General features: G+C 35.8%; 1 protein-coding gene and 1 pseudogene across 1 annotated transcript in view; both read right to left on the reverse strand.

Annotated features, from left to right (window-relative positions):
* The window catches only part of LOC115116850 (glutamate receptor ionotropic, kainate 2-like), a 188,783-nt gene that overhangs the window by 61,464 nt on the left and 100,681 nt on the right, over nucleotides 1-26,638 (reverse strand). Inside the window, exons 10-12 of the mRNA XM_065008472.1 lie at nucleotides 11,623-11,766; nucleotides 7,244-7,351; nucleotides 2,058-2,171 (exon numbers count right to left, since the gene is read on the reverse strand). Coding sequence (XP_064864544.1) covers nucleotides 2,058-2,171; nucleotides 7,244-7,351; nucleotides 11,623-11,766 — 366 coding nt within the window. The remainder of the gene's footprint in view (nucleotides 1-2,057; nucleotides 2,172-7,243; nucleotides 7,352-11,622; nucleotides 11,767-26,638) is intronic.
* Nucleotides 4,872-6,788, reverse strand: LOC115116854 (E3 ubiquitin-protein ligase TRIM39-like; annotated as a pseudogene).

Raw genomic sequence — 26,638 nt, forward strand, 5'->3', positions numbered from 1 at the left:
GACTCCTGACTCCAATTAGCTTTTGGAGAAGTCATTAGCCTAATGGTTCACATACTTTTCCCAAGCTACACTGTGAATGTTTAAATGATGTATTCAATATAGACAAGAAACATACAATAATGTGTGTGATATTAGTTAAAGCACACTGTGTTTGTCCATTTTTGTGACTCTTATGAAGGTCGGATCAAATTTTATGTCAAATTTATGCAGAAATCCAGGTAATTCCAAAGGGTTCACATACTTTTTCTTGCCACTGTAATACTGAACATTAATAGACAAGAACAGCTCAAGGACAGAACTACATCAATTTAAAAAAGGCACACAAGCCTACATATCAATACACACAAACATACACACAAACTATCTAGGTCAAATAGGGGAGAGGCATTGTGCCGTAAGGTGTTGCTTTATCTGCTTTTTGAAACCAGGTTTGTTGTTCATTTGAGCAATGTGAGATGGAACTGTACGCTTTCTTGCATTTGTTCTGGATTTGGGGACTGTGAAAAGACCCCTGGTGGCATGTCTGGTGGGGTAAGTGTGTGTCTCAGAGCTGTGTGTAAGTTCACTATGCAAACAATTTGGGATTTTCAACACATTAATGATTCTTAGAAAAATAAGAAGTGATGCAGTCAATCTCTCCTCAACTCTTAGACATGCATAGTATTTATATTAGTCCTCTGATTACAATAAATAGCAAGACGTGCCGCTTTGTTCTAGTTCAAATGCAACTTAACTAGGTCTGTCCTTGAGCACTCGACCACACGACTGGGCAATCATCAAGATAAGACTAAACTAGAGCCTGCAGGACTTGCTTTTTGGAGTGTAGTGTCAGAAAAGCAGAGCATCTCTTTGTTACTGACAGACCTCTCCCCATGACAGTTTTTTACCTAGAGAGCTGCCCTGCGGTACACCTCACTTTACATGTTTGACATTAGAGAAGCTTCTATTAAAGAAAACCCTCTGAGTTCTATTAGATAGATATATATGAATCCACAATATGGCAGAAGTTGAAAAGGCATAACACATACGCTTTCTCAACGACAGGTTATGGTCAATAATATCAAAGGCTGCACTGAAATCTAACAGTACAGCTCCCACAATCGTGTTATTAGCAATTTCTTTCAACCAATCATCAGTCATTTGTGTCAGTGCAGTACATGTTGAGTGCCCTTCTCTATAAGCATGCTGAAAGTCTGTTGTTAATTTGTTTACAGAGAAATAGCATTATATTTGGTCAAACACCATTTTCCTCAACAGTTTGTTAAGAGCTGGCAGCAAGCTGATTGGTCTGCTGTTAGAACCAGTATAGGCTGCTTTACCACTCTTGGGTAGCGGAATGACTTTGGCTTCCCTCCAGGCCTGAGGACAAAGACTTTCCTCAAGGATCAGATTAAAGATATGACAGATAGGAGTGGCTATAGAGTCAGCTACCATCCTCAGTAGCTTTCCATCTAAGTTGTCAATGCCAGGATGTTTGTCATTATTGATCGATAACAATTTTTCCGCCTCTCCCACACTAACTTGACAAAATTCTAACTTGCAATGCTTTTCTTTCATTATTTGTTCTTTAATGTATGAGTACGATGGCTCACTGTTAATTGTTGGAATTTCCTGTCTACGTTTTCCCACTTTGCCTATGAAGTAACCATTAAAATATTTGGCAACATCAAATAAGGGAGGGGGAGACAGGGGAGAGCGAGGTGGAGAAAGGTAAGAGTGGAAATATGGAGAAGAGAGAGCAGAGAAAGACGGCAACAAAGAGTGTCAAAAAAGGAACGAGTAAGAGAATGATGAGAAAAGAGAGAAAAAACCATCATACTCCATCCATGTCTGGTCTAGTAGTGTATGTTAGACTATGAAGTCTTATCCTTGATAGTACCGAAGGGTTAAATCTGTGCTGTCAGTCGTTGTGACTTCAGTGATGGAGACAGAGACCTAGCCCTTCAGTGATGATGCTGTGAGGCTACAGACAGACAGAAACCTAGCCCTTCAGTGATGCTGCTGTGTGCCTGTATGGGGCTACAGACATACAGAGACCTAGCCAGATGTGTGTTTACCAGTATGGTGGAGACACGGAGGGATTTGTTAGCCAGAGAGTCTGTGATGTTGGTTGTCTTGCTCTTGTGGTTGTCCGTCATGTTCAGGCCACTGGGAGGGTCCCACGTTCCTATCTGTGGGTGACACATTTCTCATGTGATAAAATGGTAATTAGTGAAGCACGATATGACATTTTTGGCCGATACCGATATCCGATATTTTTCTTGCCAAAAAAATCCCGATACCGATAACCGTTACCGATAACCGATATTTAAAAGGACTTTAAGCATTCTACTACAGTTAAAGAGTTAACACACACACATGGACACAGCGGTCTAAGGCACAGCATCTCAGTGCAAGAGGCGTCACTACAGTTCCTGGTTCGAATCCAGGCTGTATCACATCTGGTCATGATTGGGAGTCCCATAGGGTGGCACACAATTGGCCCAGCATCGTCTGGGTTTAGCTGGGGTAGGCCGTCATTGTAAATAAGAATTTGTTCTTAACTGACTTGTTTAGTTAAATAAAGGTTACACACACACACACACACACACACACACACACACACACACACACACACACTTACCAACTTATTTTGTTGGCATTTACGCATGTCCCCATTACCAGTAAAACATAATCAAAACCTATTTCTTTCATTTACTTGCTGTGCTGTTTCTTTGTTCATTTGTTCAGTTGTTTCATTCTCAACCAGGGTTTATATGGAACCCCGTTTGGGTCTTTGCTATGGAACGCCGTTTTGGTCTTTGCTATGGAACCACGTTTGGGTCTTTGCTATGGAACGCCGTTTTGGTCTTTGCTATGGAACCACGTTTGGGTCTTTGCTATGGAACGCCGTTTTGGTCTTTGCTATGGAACCACGTTTGGGTCTTTGCTATAGAACCCCGTTTGGGTCTTTGCTATGGAACCCCGTTTGGGTCTTTGCTATGGAATGCCGTTTGGGTCTTTGCTATGGAATGCCGTTTGGGTCTTTGCTATGGAACCCCGTTTGGGTCTTTGCTATGGAATGCCGTTTGGGTCTTTGCTATAGAACGCCGTTTTGGTCTTTGCGTGTCAAAAAATAAAACAATGACCAGTAGATAACACTATTTGACGTGTCAAATAACCTTGTTGACCAATCAGAACCTGAATATGACTGCACATCACAATAATTTAACACGTGCATACATTTTTGACCTAGTTATTGCACATTGATTACACTATCACTTGCATTTCATGTCACAACGATTCACCGTTACGTATGCTATGATAAAGTTGTGTTGCGCACCTACAGTGCTGGTCATAAAAAAATGGATGCAAACAATTTTCTTCCCCAAAAACAGCAAAATGACATGATCTGTTTCAGTAGCTATAGCTAGCTAGCTAACTATATAGCTAGGTGTCATCATCTAAAATAACCCTAATTTATAAGACAGTTTTTATTTGATTAATGGTGGTCGGACCCATCTATGTGAAGCTAGCCACAAGAAGGATTAGCCGCAATAGTGGACTTTGAGGTTAGCCTTCAAAATAAAAGTATGGCATAACTCAACTATTTGAATGAATTTGCATCACTGCCAATGACATACTTTTATTTTGTGCTTATTCCTTATTGTGGCTAGCTTCACAACACATAACCCGGTCCGGTCAAGCCTCACTAACCAGATGAAGCCAGTTGGCTGCTTCTGATGATAGCTTTGGGCAACAGGGTTAAGTAGCTGGCTAACTATTTATTTTCATGAACTGAAGGACAATTTCAAGAGGCGAACAACCACTGGCAACCTAGCTAATACTTACTCACAAGGATTCCTAAATCATTGCCAAGAATAATGAAAATGACTGCAGTTTCTACTGGTCATTGCTTTTAGGCTGGTTGTATTGGTGCTAGCTAGGTACCAAGCTAAAGCTAGCTACCCCAGAAATTGTGGTCGAACAAATGATGCTTTATTACCAACGTGGTATTGCAAACTCATCGTTCGTGTCCGGTGTTTGCTTGTTTGCAGACTTTTTTGTACAGCTTTTGACAGTATCTTTTTTGACACGCAAAGACCCAAACAGCATTCCATAGTATGTATGTCGAGAAGCTAATAGCAGTGACACTATTACTGTGTAGGGCAACATCTGAAAAATAGCGCACTTGATTGTGTGTACCGGTGCTCGACCAGTCGGTGAAGGCCAACATCACCCACGACAGAGAACGGTTGATTGTCAAGGGCAATAAATTCCATTATCTTGGCTTTAATGGATTTCGCCCTTCGAGTTGTCTCGTTGAAATGTTTTTATTCTTTCAAATGACTGCTCGACTTGTGGACTGTTGATCCACATAGCAGACATTGTGGGGTAGTTTAGGGATGCTGTGTTGCACGTGTAGCACAACATTTTGCATGGTGTCATTACGTCATGTACCTACGTTATGTAGATATGCATGTCAGCTTTGACATCGGTTTTGCCCATCGGTGTTAAACTAAACATCGGCGGAATCAGCTGTTGGCATTTTTAGCTAATATCCTCCGATTCCGATATGTTCACCGATATATCATTCATTCCTAATGGTAATTTATGTACACAGCACAGTGCCATCCTAAGACAGAACACCCCTTTCCTTAAGAACAATATGGTCATTAGAAGAAAAATATTCTCAATTATGTCATTATACTTGAACAATATGAACCAATCAGAAATAATCATGACGAGAAACCAGGAAATAGAGTAATGTAATTACTCAAGAAACCAGGGCAAAAAGGTACATTGGTAAGCAAACAGTCAAAGTATTGTATACAGTGGTGAAAATACTCCTACCAAAATAGAGGACAGTAGAACAATATATACCATATACATTTAGTTTATTTTAGTATTTTTGGGCTGAAAAGTCAAAAACAAAGGAAACATTTATTTAATGATATGTGCTGTGTATGTATTTTGTTGTGATAATTATGTTTTTAAATCAAATACATTGCAAAAACTTCAGTCTGTGTGATTGACAGGAGTGATGATCAGAGGGGCAGAGTTTTTACCATCATTAAGACAGGGGCAGAAGTATGGATAGATTTTCTCAGTGAAGGTGCAGCCAGTGAAAGAGTAGATATGACACCTGGCCTCCACATCGTAAAAGGAGACCTGACCCTCCTCATAATCCCCAAACACCCCCACCTTCTGGGGCTTCTCTCTAAGGAGGAAGTTGACAGCTGGGTCATCATTAGCTGCATAAACATTTGTGTTCCTCAGCCATATGGTCCTGTAGCCATTCTCAGAACCCAGGAAAATGTAATTCTTCCTGTTGATGGACTCTTTGGCCACTCCTAAATCCCATTTAGTCTTTCTCATTGACTTGCACCTCATAGTATAATCTCCCAGAGAAGCCATCTTTTCACAGGACACTGGCACCCTTTGAAAACCTCTTTGGCTTGTCAGCGAGATTCTGTTCTCTAATTCCATATCTGACTTGTTTTCTGTCCTTAGAGAGGATGAGAGAGGGGTGGGCTGTATCAGGGTCCAGAGTGACATCCACTGACCACTGCTGCATCCACTTCAGTTCAGCATCACACAACTTCTTCATTTCACTCCTTATTGTCTCATGCAGCTGAGACACAGCTCTCCTCATTGTCTCCACACTCAGACTGCGGTGAACACTGATCTCAGACCAGTCCTTATTAGGTGGAAGGCTGCAGAGGGATGGGGAGCTCTGAAGGAGGTGGAGGTGGTCCTCAGCGTGTGACAGCTGCTTCAGCTCACTGTGTCTCCTACGTAGATCAGTGTTTTCCTGCTCCAGATCTATAATGAGCCCTTCAGCCCGCCTCTCGGTTGCTTTCTGCTTCTCCTCAACTACCTCAATGTGCTCAACCTGGCTTCTCTCAATGGAGCTCACCAGAGCAGTGAAGACCTGCACGCTGTCTGCTATCTCTCTCTCTGCTTCTCTCTTGCTGATCTCTACTGAGTGTTTCATTTCCTGAACCTTCTGCAGTCACTCCTGGATCATCTGCTGCATTTCTGCCTCTGTCTGCCCCAGCTGAGCAGTCTTTTTCCATACTCTTCTTCTAGAGCGACAGTGTAGTTAGTCTTGTGGTCTGTTTTCTTGCACTGGACACAAACACAACACAAACACACAGTCCTACAGAACAGGTCCAGATGTTTGTCATGTTCCTTACACATCCTGTCTTCCAGGTTCTTTACTGGGTCAATCAGCTCATGTCTCTTCAGGGCTGGGGCTATCTGATGAGGCTGCAGGTGAGTCTCACAGTAAGACTAGGCATGACTTCAGAGCCTTCAGCTTTGTCCCAGTGCACACGTCACAGGCCACTCTCCCAAGCTCGGCAAAGTTTTGGTCTGGGCTGCGGCTAGCTCTCAGTTGAACTGACTTCCGGAACTGAGCAGCCATCTCAGAAATGAAAGCAGTGATGCAAATCTCAGGTCTCCTGTCGAATTTCTTCCTACAGATTGGACACTGGCACAGGTCATCACTGTCCCAGTACTTTCTGATGCAGGCCATGCAGAAGTTGTGGTTACTGGCTCAGTGAACACATCCAGACAGATAGAGCACAGGAAGTTCTCTTCAGACAGGGACTGTTGCATAACGCCATATCTAGACAGAGACCAAAAGTGAAACCATTGAGCAATTCCTTGAATCTCTCAGCTGTCGTAGTTGATAATTCATTAAGTGTATTTGAGTGTAAATTAAAAACTAGTTGTAAAAATGTCATTATGATACAAGTTAATCTTGATAAATGGTTTCACCATAGAGATTGGAAATCGTCCTAAATGAGTCGTAAAACAGGTAAAGACATGAACACGGTAGTTAGTCAGTCATCTCCTCTCACCTGCGTGTGTCTGTTCTTTCTTTTTGTGAAAGAGGTCTGGAGAAAGTTAGTTCAGAGAGATTAGTAGGTCTAAAGAGTCTGTGAAACGTTCTCTGAGAAACGTTCTCTGAGAAACGTTCTCTGTGAAACCTTCTCTGAGAAACCTTCTTTAGTTTCACTTCAGCAGAATGACTTTAAAATGTTCCTCCCCATCCGATACTGCTATTGGCTACAGCCCTGAATCATAGAGCCTTTCCCAAATGTACCACAAGTTTGGTTAGAGTTTTGGTTTCTTTTGTTTTCAAAGATATCTTGGTATGTTTAAAACACAACGTAACCTTATGGAAAAGTAAGTTACAGGTATTTGGAAAGAGTAAAGGAAAATCCAAAGAAATGTTGAAAACACACACACACACCTTTTCCAGTCCGTCCTCCTTAAGACTGATCACGTCCAGGTCGAAGTCTGTCCTCAGTCCGTTGGTTCTGTTGAAGAGGATTCGTCCAGTCAAGCCATCCCAATGGGCCTATAGAGAGAGAGACACAGACACAGACACGCACACGCACACGCACACGCGCACACACACACACACACACACACACACACACACACACACACACACACACACACACACACACACACACACCACCCAATTCAACTAAAAAACGAATCCAAAGTGTCCAAATTGTATCCCTCAATTACCCATAATCCTACATGCTCTTTCATTGTATTTCAATCCAAAACCATAGCCCCACAATGTTTCCATTTCAATTAGCTAGCCGTTCCGTCTGGCTCTCTCCACACTGTCTGCATTTCACAACAACAGACAACAGAGAGGAGGCTTGTTTGACAGGTATAAGAGGTCATTACGCTGTGAAGTTGGTTAGTGGTGCTTGAAGTTTCACTTCAAAGTGATTGGAGGATCAGAGAGACAGCGTGGGGAGAGATGAGAGATGGAGCGGAGAGGAGGGAGGGAGGAGGGGAGGAGGGAGAGAGGAAGTGAAGAAAGTACAATGGTTCATTCTGTAAATGACCTACAATAACACCACACACACAATGAAAGCGCTGTCGTCTGCAAAGCGAATGGCTGACCTTAGTGACCTTAGTGACTGGCGTTCGAGAGATGTAACAGGGCTTTGATATAGACACACGCCGAGATATGGTTTTGCAGACAGGTAGAGATGTCTTCCTTATCTCTGTCTCTATTATGCGTGATAGGACCCCCCCCACACACACACACACACACACACACACACACACACACACACACACACACACACACAGTGTCCTCTGTAATTATTGGGACAGTAAAAATGTTTTCTTCTTTTGGCTCTGTACTTTGGATTTGAAATCAAACAATGACTATGAGGTTTAAGTGCAGATTCCAAAATGACACAATACATTATTTAAACACTATTTCTTTTTACTACTTTAACACACACAAGTGAATTTGTCCCAATACCTTTGATTCTCTAAAATGTGGGGACATATATTTTTGATTTGTTTTGTTATACAAAGTTGTATTTATTACAAACAAACCAAACTATAATACAGACCTAAATGGGTTCACAAGCAATAGTCATCACCTCCCAGTCATAGAAACAACACGACAAATCAAATGTGTCCAGATTCTACAATTGTTGTTTCTACCAGTGATCCTAGAAAGCATTTGTCATGCGATGCTACCTCCAACATTGAATCTATCCACGGTTTCAAAGTAGGAGTGGCATAACCCTTCCTAATTCTGAGGATTACTCTAGCTGCTGTAACCATACCAACAGTGATCAGTGGTGGAAAAAGTAGACAATTCTCATAATTGAGTAAATGTAAAGATACCTTAATAGAAAATGACTCAAGTAAAATTGAATGTCACCCAGTAAAATACTACTTGAGTAAAAGTCAAAAAAAAAAAGTGGGATATATTCTTAAGTATCAAAGTAAAAGTATAAATCATTTCAAATTCCTTATATTAATCAAACCAGACGGCACAATTTTTTAAATGTTATTTTACAGATAGCCAGGGGCACACTCCAACACTCATACATAATTTACAAATGGAGCATTTGTGTTTAGTATGTCCGCCAGATCAGAGGCAGTAGGGAGGACCAGGGATGTTCTCTTGATAAGTGTGTGAATTGGACCATTTTCCTGTCCTCTTAATGAACCTTTACAGGATGGGTGTCCCTAAACCGGGACGGTTGTTGCTAGCGTGCACTAATGTGACAAAAATGACGTTGTATACAACAGCCAACTTTCTGGGACATCGACATGTCTTATATGGGCAGAAAGCTTAAATTGTTGTTAATCTAACTGTAGTGTCTAATTAACAGTAGCTATCACAGTGAAAAATACCATGCTATTGTTTGAGGAGAGTGCACAACAACAAAAAACGTTTATCATGGCAACTGGTTTGATACATTCTCCTCTGAAGGGAAATAATGTACTTACATTCAGTAATCTTGCTCTGATTTGCATAGCATAGTTTTGTTTGATAAACCCCCTGGCCATCTGGATGTGTGAAAGTTAGTGTATCTGCTAGTGATCCATCATGTATGACATTCCTGGGAGTGTGTAAATTGACATTTTCTTATTACCATAGCATTTTTGTATGTTCTCTGTAGGTATGTACTTGAAAATGTATCAATTGACCAATTCGACACATTTGGGCAAATTCCTGGCAGACTTGATACAAAATATTGTGCAGTAATGTAATTCTTCACTGGATCAGTCTGAAACTTTGCACACACACTGCTGCCATCTGGTGGTCAAAATCTAAATTTCACCTAGATTCCTATCTGAAAGTATTTGCATTTTAGAGATGATGGAACAAAAATAAAAAATAAAAACGCATGTTCATTTGTTTGTATCTTTTTTCAGATCTAATGTGTTGTATTCTCCTACATTAATTTCACATTTTCACAAACTTCAAAGTGTTTTCTTTCAAATGGTATCAATAATATGCCTATTCTTGCTTCAGGTCCTGAGCTACAGGCAGTTAGATTTGGGTATGTCATTTTAGGCGATCCTAAAATCCTTTTTAAATGTAATGAGTACTTTTGGGTGTCGGGGAAAATGTATGGAGTAAAAAGTACATTATTTTCTTTAGGAATGTAGTGAAGTAAAAGTTGTCAAAAATATAAATAGTAAAGTACAGTACAGATACCCCAAAAACTACTTAGGTAGTACTTTTTTACTTAAGTACTTTACACAAAATCCAACTTTGTTACATTAGTTAACTCTGTTCTAATGCCCAGGAGGCATATTCTTGGGGAAACTAGAATTGTTAACCACAACCATTCCTTCAGATATTTCAAAACATCCTTCCAGAAAGGTAGCAATAATGTACATTCCCATACTGTGTGTTAAAATGTCCCAGTGTCTTTTTGGCATTTCCAACACAGAGAATTGTTGGCCAGACCCATTTTATGAAGCCTTGTTGGGGTCCAATAAAACCTATGTAGAATCTTATATTGAGTAAGTCTCCTCCTGGCTTCCCTTATGTTCCTCCCTGAGCTGGACAAGATATTCTACCAGGTATCATCCTCAATTTCACACTTAAGGTCAGTTTGCCATATTGTTCAAAAGGTTTTACAGTCTTTACTCTGCAGATGGCTAAATATTGAGTAAAAGAATTCTGCTTTAAGTTTGGGTCATTCCAAATACTCCGCTATTGGGTTATTTCCTGGATTTTGTTGATAGCCGGTTAACAAACATTCAAACTCATATTTCCAGAAATGTCCCTTGTCTCCCACATCATATTGTTGTACCAAATCTGAGTACGACATTGAAACCTCTTCGTTGTACAGATCACCTATAGTACGAATTCCTTTCATTAGCCATCGTTTTCAGTACACAGACTTCCCTCCTATCTGTAGCCTAGGATTGTGCCACAGTGATGAGTATCCTTTAAGATGTGAAATTCCACATATCTTGTGTAATGTTTTCCACGCCTCTTTTGAGTGTAACAAAATTGGGTTAGGAGTTTCAACAGACTTCTCCCCTGTAAAGTGCTGATATTTCTAAACGGTTCATCCGATATGGATGAAAATCCCCTCAAGTTAAGCTGACAGTCAGCATTTTAACCTCATAGTCATTGTTTGATTTCAAATCTAAACTGTTGAAGTATAGAGCCAAAAGAAGAAAAATAGCTTCACTGTCCCAATAATTAGGGAGGGCACTGGATAGTAACACACACACCTGCATCTACACTCACAGATATGTCGTCACATACACAAAAAGGATAACACAGCCTCAGATTCACACGGTGCATATATTACCCACTGAAGGTGAAAAGGGGGTGTGTTCAGCAGAAGATGTGGGGGGGGGTCTGCTCCATTAACCCAGGGGGTGATTAGAAAAGGCCCAGTGTGTCACCTGAATTGACTGATTTTAAATGGAACTGTCCCCTGGTTTCCTGTCTGAGAGTTCAGGGTTTGTTGGGTCAAACAGGGATGCTGCTGGTAGCTGGGTGGTCCAGTCGGTTTGTGCTTTAGCTAACTCCTCTCAGTGTTCATTCATTGTCATGCCAAACATGTACAATACAATGTGTTGACAATGCTACAGCGCAGCAGAATGAATAATATGTGTACACAGTGCTTTACAGGTAAAGCTGTCTCAAAGGGCATGGGATTCAAATGAATAGAAGAGACTCGGAGGAATATATGAAAGATACTCCGTATATTTGACGTTGTATATGCTACTACAGCACACAGTATGGCTTGATTGCATGAAGTCATAGTCACTAAATTCATCATATACTGTATGTCAATGAAGCTTGAACATTTGGCACTACGGTACCTCTTTGATGAGGCTGATGAAACGCCCCCCGAAGCGCCAGGGTTTGTGGCGGTTGCACTGCAGCGAGCTGACGGTGATCTGCTGCGACTGCTGCACCGCCACAGCCACAACGTGCACCGCGTCGAACATCAGCGCTGCGTCCGTCTGCACAGAGGTAGTTGTCAGAGCGTTATTACATCATGAGACAAAAGGTCTCTCTTGCAAAAGAGATTTGATTAAATCTCCATGAGACAACCTGTGTAAAAGGTTACATCAAAATAAAGAGCATTGTTATGTCAGAGCATGATTACATCATATGAGGCATTATGACATCTGATCATTATTAAGAGCTGTGCAGATACAGAGCTATGGGCTATGGATGTTCGCTGAGTACCCACTTGTCCCTCTAGTCAAAGTGGCTAGTGCCTTCACACACAAGGGCGACAGTCGACGATGACCATAGCAACTAAATAAACAAACATTATCGATGTGCGTAAAGTGAATCGCTATAACATCATAAACATGCATAAAAAATTATTTATATCCAACACAAATCATAAACCCAAAAAATAGATTAGAAAACAAGGATTTGCTAGAGTGGCAAGTTAGCTGGTCCTGCTCAACAAAGATGGCACCGCTTCAAAAAATAGAGCAGAATCCTATTTCCTTGCCTCGGCTGAGCAGCTTCCAAGGGCCCGAGCACCTCCAACCTCTCTTTCTGGATAGAATTGGCTTCATGGAAAATGAATGGGCCACCACGCCTGTCACTTCTGTCTGCAAGTGCCTGTAGGCCTACTTCATCGAGGCCATTATGATGTCCGAATATTTATACTTCATAAAAGCCAATAATTGATGGGCTCCCTTGGTATTGTGATGTAGCTGGAACATTATGACATCTTGAAGCATCCCTCAAGAAACATAATGACATACTTATTCCGTCAGCAAATGATTCCATTACATTCACTGAATCATGCATCTATTTAAGTGAGAGGGACATGAGCAAATGGCATCGTCAAATAAACTGCATCGTAATGAATGTACTGTATTCTTGTGCTTCCAGCCACATGTCTATGTGGGCAATCTGGATTATTTAAATAAGTTGTAGGACTGCACAGGCTATGTACTGTATACAGTTAACTGCAATTCAGTTCTTAGCTGCAAATGTGTAACATGAGTAAACAAGAAGAAAACAAAGAGCGGCTGAATCATCCACTTCCCTCTGCATGTCTTTAGGAGGACTATCTCTCAGTGTAAGAGAGAGTAGAGACTAGAGAAGATTATCCAGCCAACGACAGCCTTTAGAATAGCCCAGTCGGTGTCGCATCCAATGAGAGAAGCTCTCTTTGGCCGGTCAGCCTGTAACTGTAGAGACTAATGGCTCCTGATAGCTGTGCCCACTCCCTGGAGAGCGAGGGCAGAGCGGGCGCTGCTGCAGATGGCACACGGGCTACAGTGTCAGTCAGCTCCACTCCAAAACGACACACTAAATAGATGCAATGTGGGCACGCTATCATGTTCCCTCTCTGAGTAATACTTTGTCCATGTATCCTCCTAGATGGGGAGATACACTACAGAGGTAAATTATGTGCTATTGCAAATATGATCTTGTCTGATTGTGGGACCAAATCAGGATGATTGTTTCTGATTTCATCTTGATATTTAAAGTGACAACATGACACTTCAAAATTATAGTTTCTCAATCCAGCTGTACGCCTCAATCTAAAATGAATGGAAGAGAGAAGCACCATGTGATTTCCAGATTTGTGGCACGTATCTTTTTAGGGCTGAAGTAGACGTTGTAACCAACAACCCACTGGGCAAAAACAGATTGGATTTCCATGTAATAAGGCTTCCCGGGTGGCGCAGTGGTTAAGGGTGCTGTACTGTAGTGCCAGCTGTGCCATCAGAGACTCTGGGTTCACGCCCAGCACAATTGGACACCATGAAATTGGGGAGAATTTTTTTTTTTTTGTCATTCTAAAATGTAATTTCAACAACAAAAATGATGTGGAAAACTGATTGGATTTTCAAAAAGTCATCAACGTAAGGGAATATCTTATTTTTTTCCACCCAACTTTTAACTTAAATCCAAAGACATGGTTCAAATGTTTGTTGATTTTACGTTGAATTGACTGCAACTCAACTAGATGTTGAAATTACGTCTGTGCCCAGTCGGAAGCTGTTATGGTTACTTGTTATGAGTACACGTTGTGAGTTCCAACACAGGCACTCCATAGCCACATCCATATTCACTTCCTGGTTTGAGTGGAAGGAAGCCATCTTGTCTACAGGTTGTAGTCAGACAGTTTCGTAACTAGGAAACTGTTTATACAGTGTAAACCCCAATGTGCTGTCATTACTCAAAACTTCTGAGGAAACCCATTGCACTTACTATATCTGAGTACAGTTACTTCTTAAAGTGATTTTGTATTCAGTAATCAAACCGATAGAGTCACTGTGATCTTGCAGGGCAGGGTTGTCAAACTCATTCCATGGAGGGCCTATGTCTGCAGGTTTTTGTTATTTCCTTTCAATTAAGACCTAGAAAACCAGGTGAACGGAGTTCCTTACTAATTAATTAGTCAATCTTAATTCATCAATCCAGTATGGAGGGCGGAGCGAAAACCAACAGACACTCTGCCCTCTGTGAAATTAGTTTGACACCTGTGCTTGTAGGGGGTCCAGATTTGAGTTGTGTCAGCATAAACATTTTGAGTCCCCCCCCCCCCCCCCCCCACTAAGCCACGCCTCCAATATAATTTCCAAGTGTGCCTTGCCTTTCTGAGTGACTTGTAGAGTTACCACCCATGACTGTATTTGTTTTCAGTCCTGTGGCCTTCACCAAGAGTTCCTAGGCGAATGTTATCATTACAGTTACACCCTTTATGACAGTACATTAAAGATCTCATAAGGCCTTATTTTGAGGCCTAGCTTTAACCTAATACAGTGGCCATGAAACTCATGGTTTACAGGCATCAGGCTTGCAAGTTGGGTTGCAAACTTCTTTCCAATTGGGATTTCTAGAAAATCAGGGACATTTTCCAGAATTGTGCAACCCTACCTGCAAGTTACATTATAATGGCTTCCAAAATGATGTGTAATTCCTGTTGGAATCCAGCCAGAGTTAAGATATTCAACCGTTTCTATTCACCCGCAACCTGCTTTCATACTGACTGCCAGGTTTACGAACAGTGTGAGGAGACTACCTACGTCATTTAAACTGGAACAACCATTTCAGTAACGGGTGAATAAAATCAAATGAAATTACTGGATTAGTTATGTTTAAAATTTATTTTATTTCATCTTTGTGTAGCATAAGATAAATCAATCAATCACTGAATGTACATGCAAAAATACAGATATTCAAAGCAATTCCAAAAATCTACCTGCGGTAGAGCACACTGCATTTGAGTTAAAATTGACTTGGGGTTCACAGTGTATTAAAAAAAAAGCTTGGGGTTTACTGTATAGTTAAAAAAGACTTGGGGTTTACTGTATAGTTAAAAATGACTTGGAGTTTACTGTATAGTTAAAAAAGACTTGTGGTTTACTGTATAGTTAAAAAAGACTTGTGGTTTACTGTATAGTTAAAAAAGACTTGTGGTTTACTGTATAGTTAAAAAAGACTTGTGGTTTACTGTATAGTTAAACAAGCCTTGGGGTTTACTGTATAGTTAAAAATGACTTGTGGTTTACTGTATAGTTAAAAAAGACTTGTGGTTTACTGTATAGTTAAAAAAGACTTGTGGTTTACTGTATAGTTAAAAATACTTGTGGTTTACTGTATAGTTAAAAAAGACTTGTGGTTTACTGTATAGTTAAAAATACTTGTGGTTTACTGTATAGTTAAAAAAGACTTGTGGTTTACTGTATAGTTAAAAAGACTTGTGGTTTACTGTATAGTTAAAAAAGACTTGTGGTTTACTGTATAGTTAAAAAAGACTTGGAGTTTACTGTATAGTTAAAAATGACTTGTGGTTTACTGTATAGTTAAAAAATACTTGGGGTTTACTGTATAGTTAAAAAAGCTTGGGGTTTACAGTGTATTTTTTTTAAAGCCTTGGGGTCAACGGTGTATTTTAAGAAAGTCTTGAGATTTACTGTATAGTTAAAAAAGACTTGTGGTTTACTGTATAGTTAAAAAAGACTTGGGGTTTACTGTATAGTTAAAAAAGACTTGGGGTTTACTGTATAGTTAAAAAAGACTTGGGGTTTACTGTATAGTTAAAAATGACTTGGAGTTTACTGTATAGTTAAAAAAGACTTGTGGTTTACTGTATAGTTCAAAAAGACTTGTGGTTTACTGTATAGTTAAAAAAGACTTGTGGTTTACTGTATAGTTAAAGACTTGTGGTTTACTGTATAGTTAAAAAGACTTGTGGTTTACTGTATAGTTAAAAAAGACTTGGAGTTTACTGTATAGTTAAAAATGACTTGGAGTTTACTGTATAGTTAAAAAAGACTTGTGGTTTACTGTATAGTTAAAAAATACTTGGGGTTTACTGTATAGTTAAAAAAGCTTGGGGTTTACAGTGTATATTTTTTTTAAAGCCTTGGGGTCAACGGTGTAGTTTAAGAAAGCCTTGAGATTTACTGTATAGTTAAAAAAGACTTGTGGTTTACTGTATAGTTAAAAAAGACCTGTGGTTTACTGTATAGTTAAAAAAGACTTGTGGTTTACTGTATAGTTAAAAAAGACTTGGAGTTTACTGTATAGTTAAAAATGACTTGGAGTTTACTGTATAGTTAAAAATGACTTGGAGTTTACTGTATAGTTAAAAAAGACTTGTGGTTTACTGTATAGTTAAAAAAGAATTGTGGTTTACTGTATAGTTAAAAAAGACTTGTGGTTTACTGTATAGTTAAAAAAGACCTGTGGTTTACTGTATAGTTAAAAAAGACTTGTGGTTTACTGTATAGTTAAAAAAGACTTGGAGTTTACTGTATAGTTAAAAAGACTTGGAGTTTACTGTATAGTTAAAAATGACTTGGAGTTTACTGTATAGTTAAAAAAGACTTGTGGTTTACTGTATAGTTAAAAAAGACTTGTGGTTTACTGTATAGTTAAAAAAGACTTGTGGTTTACTGTATAGTTAAAAAAGACTTGTGGTTTACTGTATAGTTAAACAAGCCTTGGGGTTTACTGTATAGTTAAAAATGACTTGTGGTTTACTGTATAGTTAAAAAAGACTTGTGGTTTACTGTATAGTTAAAAAAGACTTGTGGTTTACTGTATAGTTAAAAATACTTGTGGTTTACTGTATAGTTAAAAAAGACTTGTGGTTTACTGTATAGTTAAAAAGACTTGTGGTTTACTGTATAGTTAAAAAGACTTGTGGTTTACTGTATAGTTAAAAAAGACTTGGAGTTTACTGTATAGTTAAAAATGACTTGTGGTTTACTGTATAGTTAAAAAATACTTGGGGTTTACTGTATAGTTAAAAAAGCTTGGGGTTTACAGTGTTTTTTTTTTAAAGCCTTGGGGTCAACGGTGTATTTTAAGAAAGTCTTGAGATTTACTGTATAGTTAAAAAAGACTTGTGGTTTACTGTATAGTTAAAAAAGACTTGTGGTTTACTGTATAGTTAAAAAAGACTTGGGGTTTACTGTATAGTTAAAAATGACTTGGAGTTTACTGTATAGTTAAAAAGACTTGTGGTTTACTGTATAGTTAAAAAAGACTTGTGGTTTACTGTATAGTTAAAAATACTTGGGGTTTACTGTATAGTTAAAAAAGCTTGGGGTTTACAGTGTATATTTTTTTAAAGCCTTGGGGTCAACGGTGTATTTTAAGAAAGTCTTGAGATTTACTGTATAGTTAAAAAAGACTTGTGGTTTACTGTATAGTTAAAAAAGACTTGGAGTTTACTGTATAGTTAAAAATGACTTGGAGTTTACTGTATAGTTAAAAATGACTTGGAGTTTACTGTATAGTTAAAAAAGACTTGTGGTTTACTGTATAGTTAAAAAAGACTTGTGGTTTACTGTATAGTTAAAAAAGACTTGTGGTTTACTGTATAGTTAAAAAAGACTTGTGGTTTACTGTATAGTTAAAAAGACTTGGGGTTTACTGTATAGTTAAAAATGACTTGTGGTTTACTGTATAGTTAAAAAGACTTGTGGTTTACTGTATAGTTAAAAAAGACTTGTGGTTTACTGTATAGTTAAAAATACTTGTGGTTTACTGTATAGTTAAAAAAGACTTGTGGTTTACTGTATAGTTAAAAAGACTTGTGGTTTACTGTATAGTTAAAAAAGACTTGTGGTTTACTGTATAGTTAAAAAAGACTTGGAGTTTACTGTATAGTTAAAAATGACTTGTGGTTTACTGTATAGTTAAAAAATACTTGGGGTTTACTGTATAGTTAAAAAAGCTTGGGGTTTACAGTGTTTTTTTTTAAAGCCTTGGGGTCAACGGTGTATTTTAAGAAAGTCTTGAGATTTACTGTATAGTTAAAAAAGACTTGTGGTTTACTGTATAGTTAAAAAAGACTTGGGGTTTACTGTATAGTTAAAAAAGACTTGGGGTTTACTGTATAGTTAAAAAAGACTTGTGGTTTACTGTATAGTTCAAAAAGACTTGTGGTTTACTGTATAGTTAAAAAAGACTTGTGGTTTACTGTATAGTTAAAGACTTGTGGTTTACTGTATAGTTAAAAAGACTTGTGGTTTACTGTATAGTTAAAAAAGACTTGTGGTTTACTGTATAGTTAAAGACTTGTGGTTTACTGTATAGTTAAAAAGACTTGTGGTTTACTGTATAGTTAAAAAAGACTTGGAGTTTACTGTATAGTTAAAAATGACTTGGAGTTTACTGTATAGTTAAAAAAGACTTGTGGTTTACTGTATAGTTAAAAAATACTTGGGGTTTACTGTATAGTTAAAAAAGCTTGGGGTTTACAGTGTATATTTTTTTTAAAGCCTTGGGGTCAACGGTGTAGTTTAAGAAAGCCTTGAGATTTACTGTATAGTTAAAAAAGACTTGTGGTTTACTGTATAGTTAAAAAAGACCTGTGGTTTACTGTATAGTTAAAAAGACTTGTGGTTTACTGTATAGTTAAAAAAGACTTGGAGTTTACTGTATAGTTAAAAATGACTTGGAGTTTACTGTATAGTTAAAAATGACTTGGAGTTTACTGTATAGTTAAAAAAGACTTGTGGTTTACTGTATAGTTAAAAAAGAATTGTGGTTTACTGTATAGTTAAAAAAGACCTGTGGTTTACTGTATAGTTAAAAAAGACTTGTGGTTTACTGTATAGTTAAAAAAGACTTGGAGTTTACTGTATAGTTAAAAATGACTTGGAGTTTACTGTATAGTTAAAAATGACTTGGAGTTTACTGTATAGTTAAAAAAGACTTGTGGTTTACTGTATAGTTAAAAAAGAATTGTGGTTTACTGTATAGTTAAAAAAGACTTGTGGTTTACTGTATAGTTAAAAAAGACTTGTGGTTTACTGTATAGTTAAAAAAGACTTGTGGTTTACTGTATAGTTAAAAATGACTTGGAGTTTACTGTATAGTTAAAAAAGACTTGTGGTTTACTGTATAGTTAAAAAAGACTTGTGGTTTACTGTATAGTTAAAAAAGACTTGTGGTTTACTGTATAGTTAAAAAAGACTTGTGGTTTACTGTATAGTTAAACAAGCCTTGGGGTTTACTGTATAGTTAAAAATGACTTGTGGTTTACTGTATAGTTAAAAAAGACTTGTGGTTTACTGTATAGTTAAAAAAGACTTGTGGTTTACTGTATAGTTAAAAATACTTGTGGTTTACTGTATAGTTAAAAAAGACTTGTGGTTTACTGTATAGTTAAAAAGACTTGTGGTTTACTGTATAGTTAAAAAGACTTGTGGTTTACTGTATAGTTAAAAAAGACTTGGAGTTTACTGTATAGTTAAAAATGACTTATAGTTGTGGTTTACTGTATAGTTAAAAAATACTTGGGGTTTACTGTATAGTTAAAAAAGCTTGGGGTTTACAGTGTATTTTTTTAAAGCCTTGGGGTCAACGGTGTATTTTAAGAAAGTCTTGAGATTTACTGTATAGTTAAAAAGACTTGTGGTTTACTGTATAGTTAAAAAGACTTGGGGTTTACTGTATAGTTAAAAAGACTGGGGTTTACTGTATAGTTAAAAATGACTTGGAGTTTACTGTATAGTTAAAAAAGACTTGTGGTTTACTGTATAGTTCAAAAAGACTTGTGGTTTACTGTATAGTTAAAAAATACTTGGGGTTTACTGTATAGTTAAAAAAGCTTGGGGTTTACAGTGTATATTTTTTTTAAAGCCTTGGGGTCAACGGTGTATTTTAAGAAAGTCTTGAGATTTACTGTATAGTTAAAAAATACTTGTGGTTTACTGTATAGTTAAAAAAGACTTGGAGTTTACTGTATAGTTAAAAATGACTTGGAGTTTACTGTATAGTTAAAAATGACTTGGAGTTTACTGTATAGTTAAAAAAGACTTGTGGTTTACTGTATAGTTAAAAAAGACTTGGGGTTTACTGTATAGTTAAAAAAGACTTGGGGTTTACTGTATAGTTAAAAAAGACTTGTGGTTTACTGTATAGTTCAAAAAGACTTGTGGTTTACTGTATAGTTAAAAAAGACTTGTGGTTTACTGTATAGTTAAAGACTTGTGGTTTACTGTATAGTTAAAAAAGACTTGTGGTTTACTGTATAGTTAAAAAAGATCTGTGGTTTACTGTATAGTTAAAAAAGACTTGTGGTTTACTGTATAGTTAAAAAAGACTTGGAGTTTACTGTATAGTTAAAAATGACTTGGAGTTTACTGTATAGTTAAAAATGACTTGGAGTTTACTGTATAGTTAAAAAGACTTGTGGTTTACTGTATAGTTAAAAAAGAATTGTGGTTTACTGTATAGTTAAAAAGACTTGTGGTTTACTGTATAGTTAAAAAAGACTGTATAGTTAAAAGACTGTGGTTTACTGTATAGTTAAAAAGACTTGTGGTTTACTGTATAGTTAAAAAAGACTTGGAGTTTACTGTATAGTTAAAAATGACTTGGAGTTTACTGTATAGTTAAAAATGACTTGGAGTTTACTGTATAGTTAAAAAAGACTTGTGGTTTACTGTATAGTTAAAAAAGACTTGTGGTTTACTGTATAGTTAAAAAAGACTTGTGGTTTACTGTATAGTTAAAAAAGACTTGTGGTTTACTGTATAGTTAAACAAGCCTTGGGGTTTACTGTATAGTTAAAAATGACTTGTGGTTTACTGTATAGTTAAAAAAGACTTGTGGTTTACTGTATAGTTAAAAAAGACTTGTGGTTTACTGTATAGTTAAAAATACTTGTGGTTTACTGTATAGTTAAAAAAGACTTGTGGTTTACTGTATAGTTAAAAAGACTTGTGGTTTACTGTATAGTTAAAAAAGACTTGTGGTTTACTGTATAGTTAAAAAAGACTTGGAGTTTACTGTATAGTTAAAAATGACTTGTGGTTTACTGTATAGTTAAAAAATACTTGGGGTTTACTGTATAGTTAAAAAAGCTTGGGGTTTACAGTGTATTTTTTTTTAAAGCCTTGGGGTCAACGGTGTATTTTAAGAAAGTCTTGAGATTTACTGTATAGTTAAAAAAGACTTGTGGTTTACTGTATAGTTAAAAAAGACTTGGGGTTTACTGTATAGTTAAAAATGACTTGGAGTTTACTGTATAGTTAAAAAAGACTTGTGGTTTACTGTATAGTTCAAAAAGACTTGTGGTTTACTGTATAGTTAAAAAATACTTGGGGTTTACTGTATAGTTAAAAAAGCTTGGGGTTTACAGTGTATATTTTTTTTAAAGCCTTGGGGTCAACGGTGTAGTTTAAGAAAGCCTTGAGATTTACTGTATAGTTAAAAAAGACTTGTGGTTTACTGTATAGTTAAAAAAGACTTGGAGTTTACTGTATAGTTAAAAATTACTTGGAGTTTACTGTATAGTTAAAAATGACTTGGAGTTTACTGTATAGTTAAAAAAGACTTGTGGTTTACTGTATAGTTAAAAAAGACTTGTGGTTTACTGTATAGTTAAAAAAGACTTGTGGTTTACTGTATAGTTAAACAAGCCTTGGGGTTTACTGTATAGTTAAAAATGACTTGTGGTTTACTGTATAGTTAAAAAAGACTTGTGGTTTACTGTATAGTTAAAAAAGACTTGTGGTTTACTGTATAGTTAAAAATACTTGTGGTTTACTGTATAGTTAAAAAAGACTTGTGGTTTACTGTATAGTTAAAAAGACTTGTGGTTTACTGTATAGTTAAAAAAGACTTGTGGTTTACTGTATAGTTAAAAAATACTTGGGGTTTACTGTATAGTTAAAAAAGCTTGGGGTTTACAGTGTATATTTTTTTAAAGCCTTGGGGTCAACGGTGTATTTTAAGAAAGTCTTGAGATTTACTGTATAGTTAAAAAAGACTTGTGGTTTACTGTATAGTTAAAAAAGACTTGGGGTTTACTGTATAGTTAAAAATGACTTGGAGTTTACTGTATAGTTAAAAAAGACTTGTGGTTTACTGTATAGTTCAAAAAGACTTGGGGTTTACTGTATAGTTAAAAAAGCTTGGGGGTTACAGTGTATATTTTTTTTAAAGCCTTGGGGTCAACGGTGTAGTTTAAGAAAGCCTTGAGATTTACTGTATAGTTAAAAAAGACTTGTGGTTTACTGTATAGTTAAAAAAGACCTGTGGTTTACTGTATAGTTAAAAAGACTTGTGGTTTACTGTATAGTTCAAAAAAAGACTTGGAGTTTACTGTATAGTTAAAAAATGACTTGGAGTTTACTGTATAGTTAAAAAGACTTGTGGTTTACTGTATAGTTAAAAAGACTTGTGGTTTACTGTATAGTTAAAAAAGACTTGGGGTTTACTGTATAGTTAAAAAGCTTGGGGTTTACAGTGTATATTTTTTTAAAGCCTTGGGGTCAACGGTGTAGTTTAAGAAAGCCTTGAGATTTACTGTATAGTTAAAAAGACTTGTGGTTTACTGTATAGTTAAAAAAGACCTGTGGTTTACTGTATAGTTAAAAAGACTTGTGGTTTACTGTATAGTTAAAAAACTTGGGGTTTACTGTATGGAGTTTACTGTATAGTTAAAAATGACTTGGAGTTTACTGTATAGTTAAAAAGACTTGGAGTTTACTGTATAGTTAAAAAGACTTGTGGTTTACTGTATAGTTAAAAAGACTTGTGGTTTACTGTATAGTTAAAAAGACTTGTGGTTTACTGTATAGTTAAAAAGACTTGTGGTTTACTGTATAGTTAAAAAGACTTGAGTTTACTGTATAGTTAAAAATGACTTGGAGTTTACTGTATAGTTAAAAAGACTTAGTTTACTGTATAGTTAAAAAAAGTTTACTGTTAGTTAAAAAGACTTGTGGTTTACTGTATAGTTAAAAAGACTTGTGGTTTACTGTATAGTTAAAAAGACTTGTGGTTTACTGTATAGTTAAAAAAGCCTTGGGGTTTACTGTATAGTTAAAAATGACTTGTGGTTTACTGTATAGTTACTTGTGGTTTACTGTATAGTTAAAAAGACTTGTGGTTTACTGTATAGTTAAAAAGACTTGTGGTTTACTGTATAGTTAAAAAGACTTGTGGTTTACTGTATAGTTAAAAAGACTTGTGGTTTACTGTATAGTTAAAAAAGACTTGTGGTTTACTGTATAGTTAAAAAGACTTGAGTTTACTGTATAGTTAAAAATGACTTGTGGTTTACTGTATAGTTAAAAATACTTGGGGTTTACTGTATAGTTAAAAAAGCTTGGTGTATTTTTTTAAACTGTACGGTGTATTTTAAAAAGACTTGAGATTTACTGTATAGTTAAAAAAGACTTGTGGTTTACTGTATAGTTAAAAAAGACTTGGGGTTTACTGTATAGTTAAAAAAGACTTGTGGTTTACTGTATAGTTAAAAAAGACTTGTGGTTTACTGTATAGTTCAAAAAGACTTGTGGTTTACTGTATAGTTAAAAAAGACTTGTGGTTTACTGTATAGTTAAAGACTTGTGGTTTACTGTATAGTTAAAAAGACTTGTGGTTTACTGTATAGTTAAAAAAGACTTGGAGTTTACTGTATAGTTAAAAATGACTTGGAGTTTACTGTATAGTTAAAAAAGACTTGTGGTTTACTGTATAGTTAAAAAATACTTGGGGTTTACTGTATAGTTAAAAAAGCTTGGGGTTTACAGTGTATATTTTTTTTAAAGCCTTGGGGTCAACGGTGTAGTTTAAGAAAGCCTTGAGATTTACTGTATAGTTAAAAAAGACTTGTGGTTTACTGTATAGTTAAAAAAGACTTGTGGTTTACTGTATAGTTAAAAAGACTTGTGAGTTTACTGTATAGTTAAAAAAGACTTGGAGTTTACTGTATAGTTAAAAATGACTTGGAGTTTACTGTATAGTTAAAAAGACTTGGGTTTACTGTATAGTTAAAAAAGACTTGTGGTTTACTGTAGTTTATAGTTAAAAAAGAACTGTATAGTTAAAAAGACTTGGGTTTACTGTATAGTTAAAAAGACTTGTGGTTTACTGTATAGTTAAAAAAGACTTGTGGTTTACTGTATAGTTAAAAAGACTTGTGGTTTACTGTATAGTTAAAAAGACTTGTGGTTTACTGTATAGTTAAAAAGACTTGGGTTTACTGTATAGTTAAAAATGACTTGGAGTTTACTGTATAGTTAAAAATGACTTGGAGTTTACTGTATAGTTAAAAAGACTGTATAGTTTGTGGTTTACTGTATAGTTAAAAAAGACTTGTGGTTTACTGTATAGTTAAAAAGAGTTTACTGTATAGTTAAACAAGCCTTGGGGTTTACTGTATAGTTAAAAATGACTTGTGGTTTACTGTATAGTTAAAAAGACTTGTGGTTTACTGTATAGTTAAAAAAGACTTGGAGTTTACTGTATAGTTAAAAATGACTTGGAGTTTACTGTATAGTTAAAAAAGACTTGTGGTTTACTGTATAGTTAAAAAATACTTGGGGTTTACTGTATAGTTAAAAAAGCTTGGGGTTTACAGTGTATATTTTTTTTAAAGCCTTGGGGTCAACGGTGTAGTTTAAGAAAGCCTTGAGATTTACTGTATAGTTAAAAAAGACTTGTGGTTTACTGTATAGTTAAAAAAGACCTGTGGTTTACTGTATAGTTAAAAAAGACTTGTGGTTTACTGTATAGTTAAAAAAGACTTGGAGTTTACTGTATAGTTAAAAATGACTTGTGGTTTACTGTATAGTTAAAAATGACTTGGAGTTTACTGTATAGTTAAAAAAGACTTGTGGTTTACTGTATAGTTAAAAAAGACTTGTGGTTTACTGTATAGTTAAAAAAGACCTGTGGTTTACTGTATAGTTAAAAAAGACTTGTGGTTTACTGTATAGTTAAAAAAGACTTGTGGTTTACTGTATAGTTAAAAAGACTTGTGGTTTACTGTATAGTTAAAAAAGACTTGTGGTTTACTGTATAGTTAAAAAAGACTTGGAGTTTACTGTATAGTTAAAAATGACTTGGAGTTTACTGTATAGTTAAAAATGACCTGTGGTTTACTGTATAGTTAAAAAAGACTTGTGGTTTACTGTATAGTTAAAAAAGACTTGTGGTTTACTGTATAGTTAAAGACTTGTGGTTTACTGTATAGTTAAAAAGACTTGTGGGTATTTACTGTATAGTTAAAAAACTTGTGGTTTAATTTAAAAGTTAAAAACTTGTGGTTTACTGTATAGTTAAAAAGACTTGTGGTTTACTGTATAGTTAAAAAGACTTGTGGTTTACTGTATAGTTAAGACTTGTATAGTTAAAAAGACTTGTGGTTTACTGTATAGTTAAAAAGACTTGTGGTTTACTGTATAGTTAAAAAGACTTGTGGTTTACTGTATAGTTAAAAAGACTTGTGGTTTACTGTATAGTTAAAAAGACTTGTGGTTTACTGTATAGTTAAAAAAGACTTGGAGTTTACTGTATAGTTAAAAATGACTTGTGGTTTACTGTATAGTTAAAAAATACTTGGGGTTTACTGTATAGTTAAAAAAGCTTGGGGTTTACAGTGTATTTTTTTTTAAAGCCTTGGGGTCAACGGTGTATTTTAAGAAAGTCTTGAGATTTACTGTATAGTTAAAAAAGACTTGTGGTTTACTGTATAGTTAAAAAAGACTTGGGGTTTACTGTATAGTTAAAAAAGACTTGGGGTTTACTGTATAGTTAAAAAAGACTTGTGGTTTACTGTATAGTTCAAAAAGACTTGTGGTTTACTGTATAGTTAAAAAAGACTTGTGGTTTACTGTATAGTTAAAAAGACTTGTGGTTTACTGTATAGTTAAAAAGACTTGTGGTTTACTGTATAGTTAAAAAGACTTGTGGTTTACTGTATAGTTAAAAAAGACTTGGAGTTTACTGTATAGTTAAAAAGACTTGGAGTTTACTGTATAGTTAAAAAAAGTTTACTGTATAGTTAAAAATGAGTTTACTGTATAGTTAAAAAGACTTGTGGTTTACTGTATAGTTAAAAAAGATTGTGTTTACTGTATTTACTGTATAGTTAAAAAGACTTGTGGTTTACTGTATAGTTAAAAAGACTTGTGGTTTACTGTATAGTTAAAAAGACTTGTGGTTTACTGTATAGTTAAAAAGACTTGTGAGTTTACTGTATAGTTAAAAAGACTTGTGGTTTACTGTATAGTTAAAAATGACTTGGAGTTTACTGTATAGTTAAAAAAGACTTGTGGTTTACTGTATAGTTAAAAAAGACTTGTGGTTTACTGTATAGTTAAAAAAGACTTGTGGTTTACTGTATAGTTAAAAATGACTTGTGGTTTACTGTATAGTTAAAAAAGACTTGTGGTTTACTGTATAGTTAAAAAGACTTGTGGTTTACTGTATAGTTAAAAAAGACTTGTGGTTTACTGTATTTAAAAAGACTTGTGGTTTACTGTATAGTTAAAAAGACTTGTGGTTTACTGTATAGTTAAAAAAGACTTGTGGTTTACTGTATAGTTAAAAAAGACTTGGAGTTTACTGTATAGTTAAAAATGACTTGTGGTT

This window comes from Oncorhynchus nerka, linkage group LG24 (genome assembly GCF_034236695.1).
Source record: "Oncorhynchus nerka isolate Pitt River linkage group LG24, Oner_Uvic_2.0, whole genome shotgun sequence".
Taxonomy (NCBI): domain Eukaryota; kingdom Metazoa; phylum Chordata; class Actinopteri; order Salmoniformes; family Salmonidae; genus Oncorhynchus; species Oncorhynchus nerka.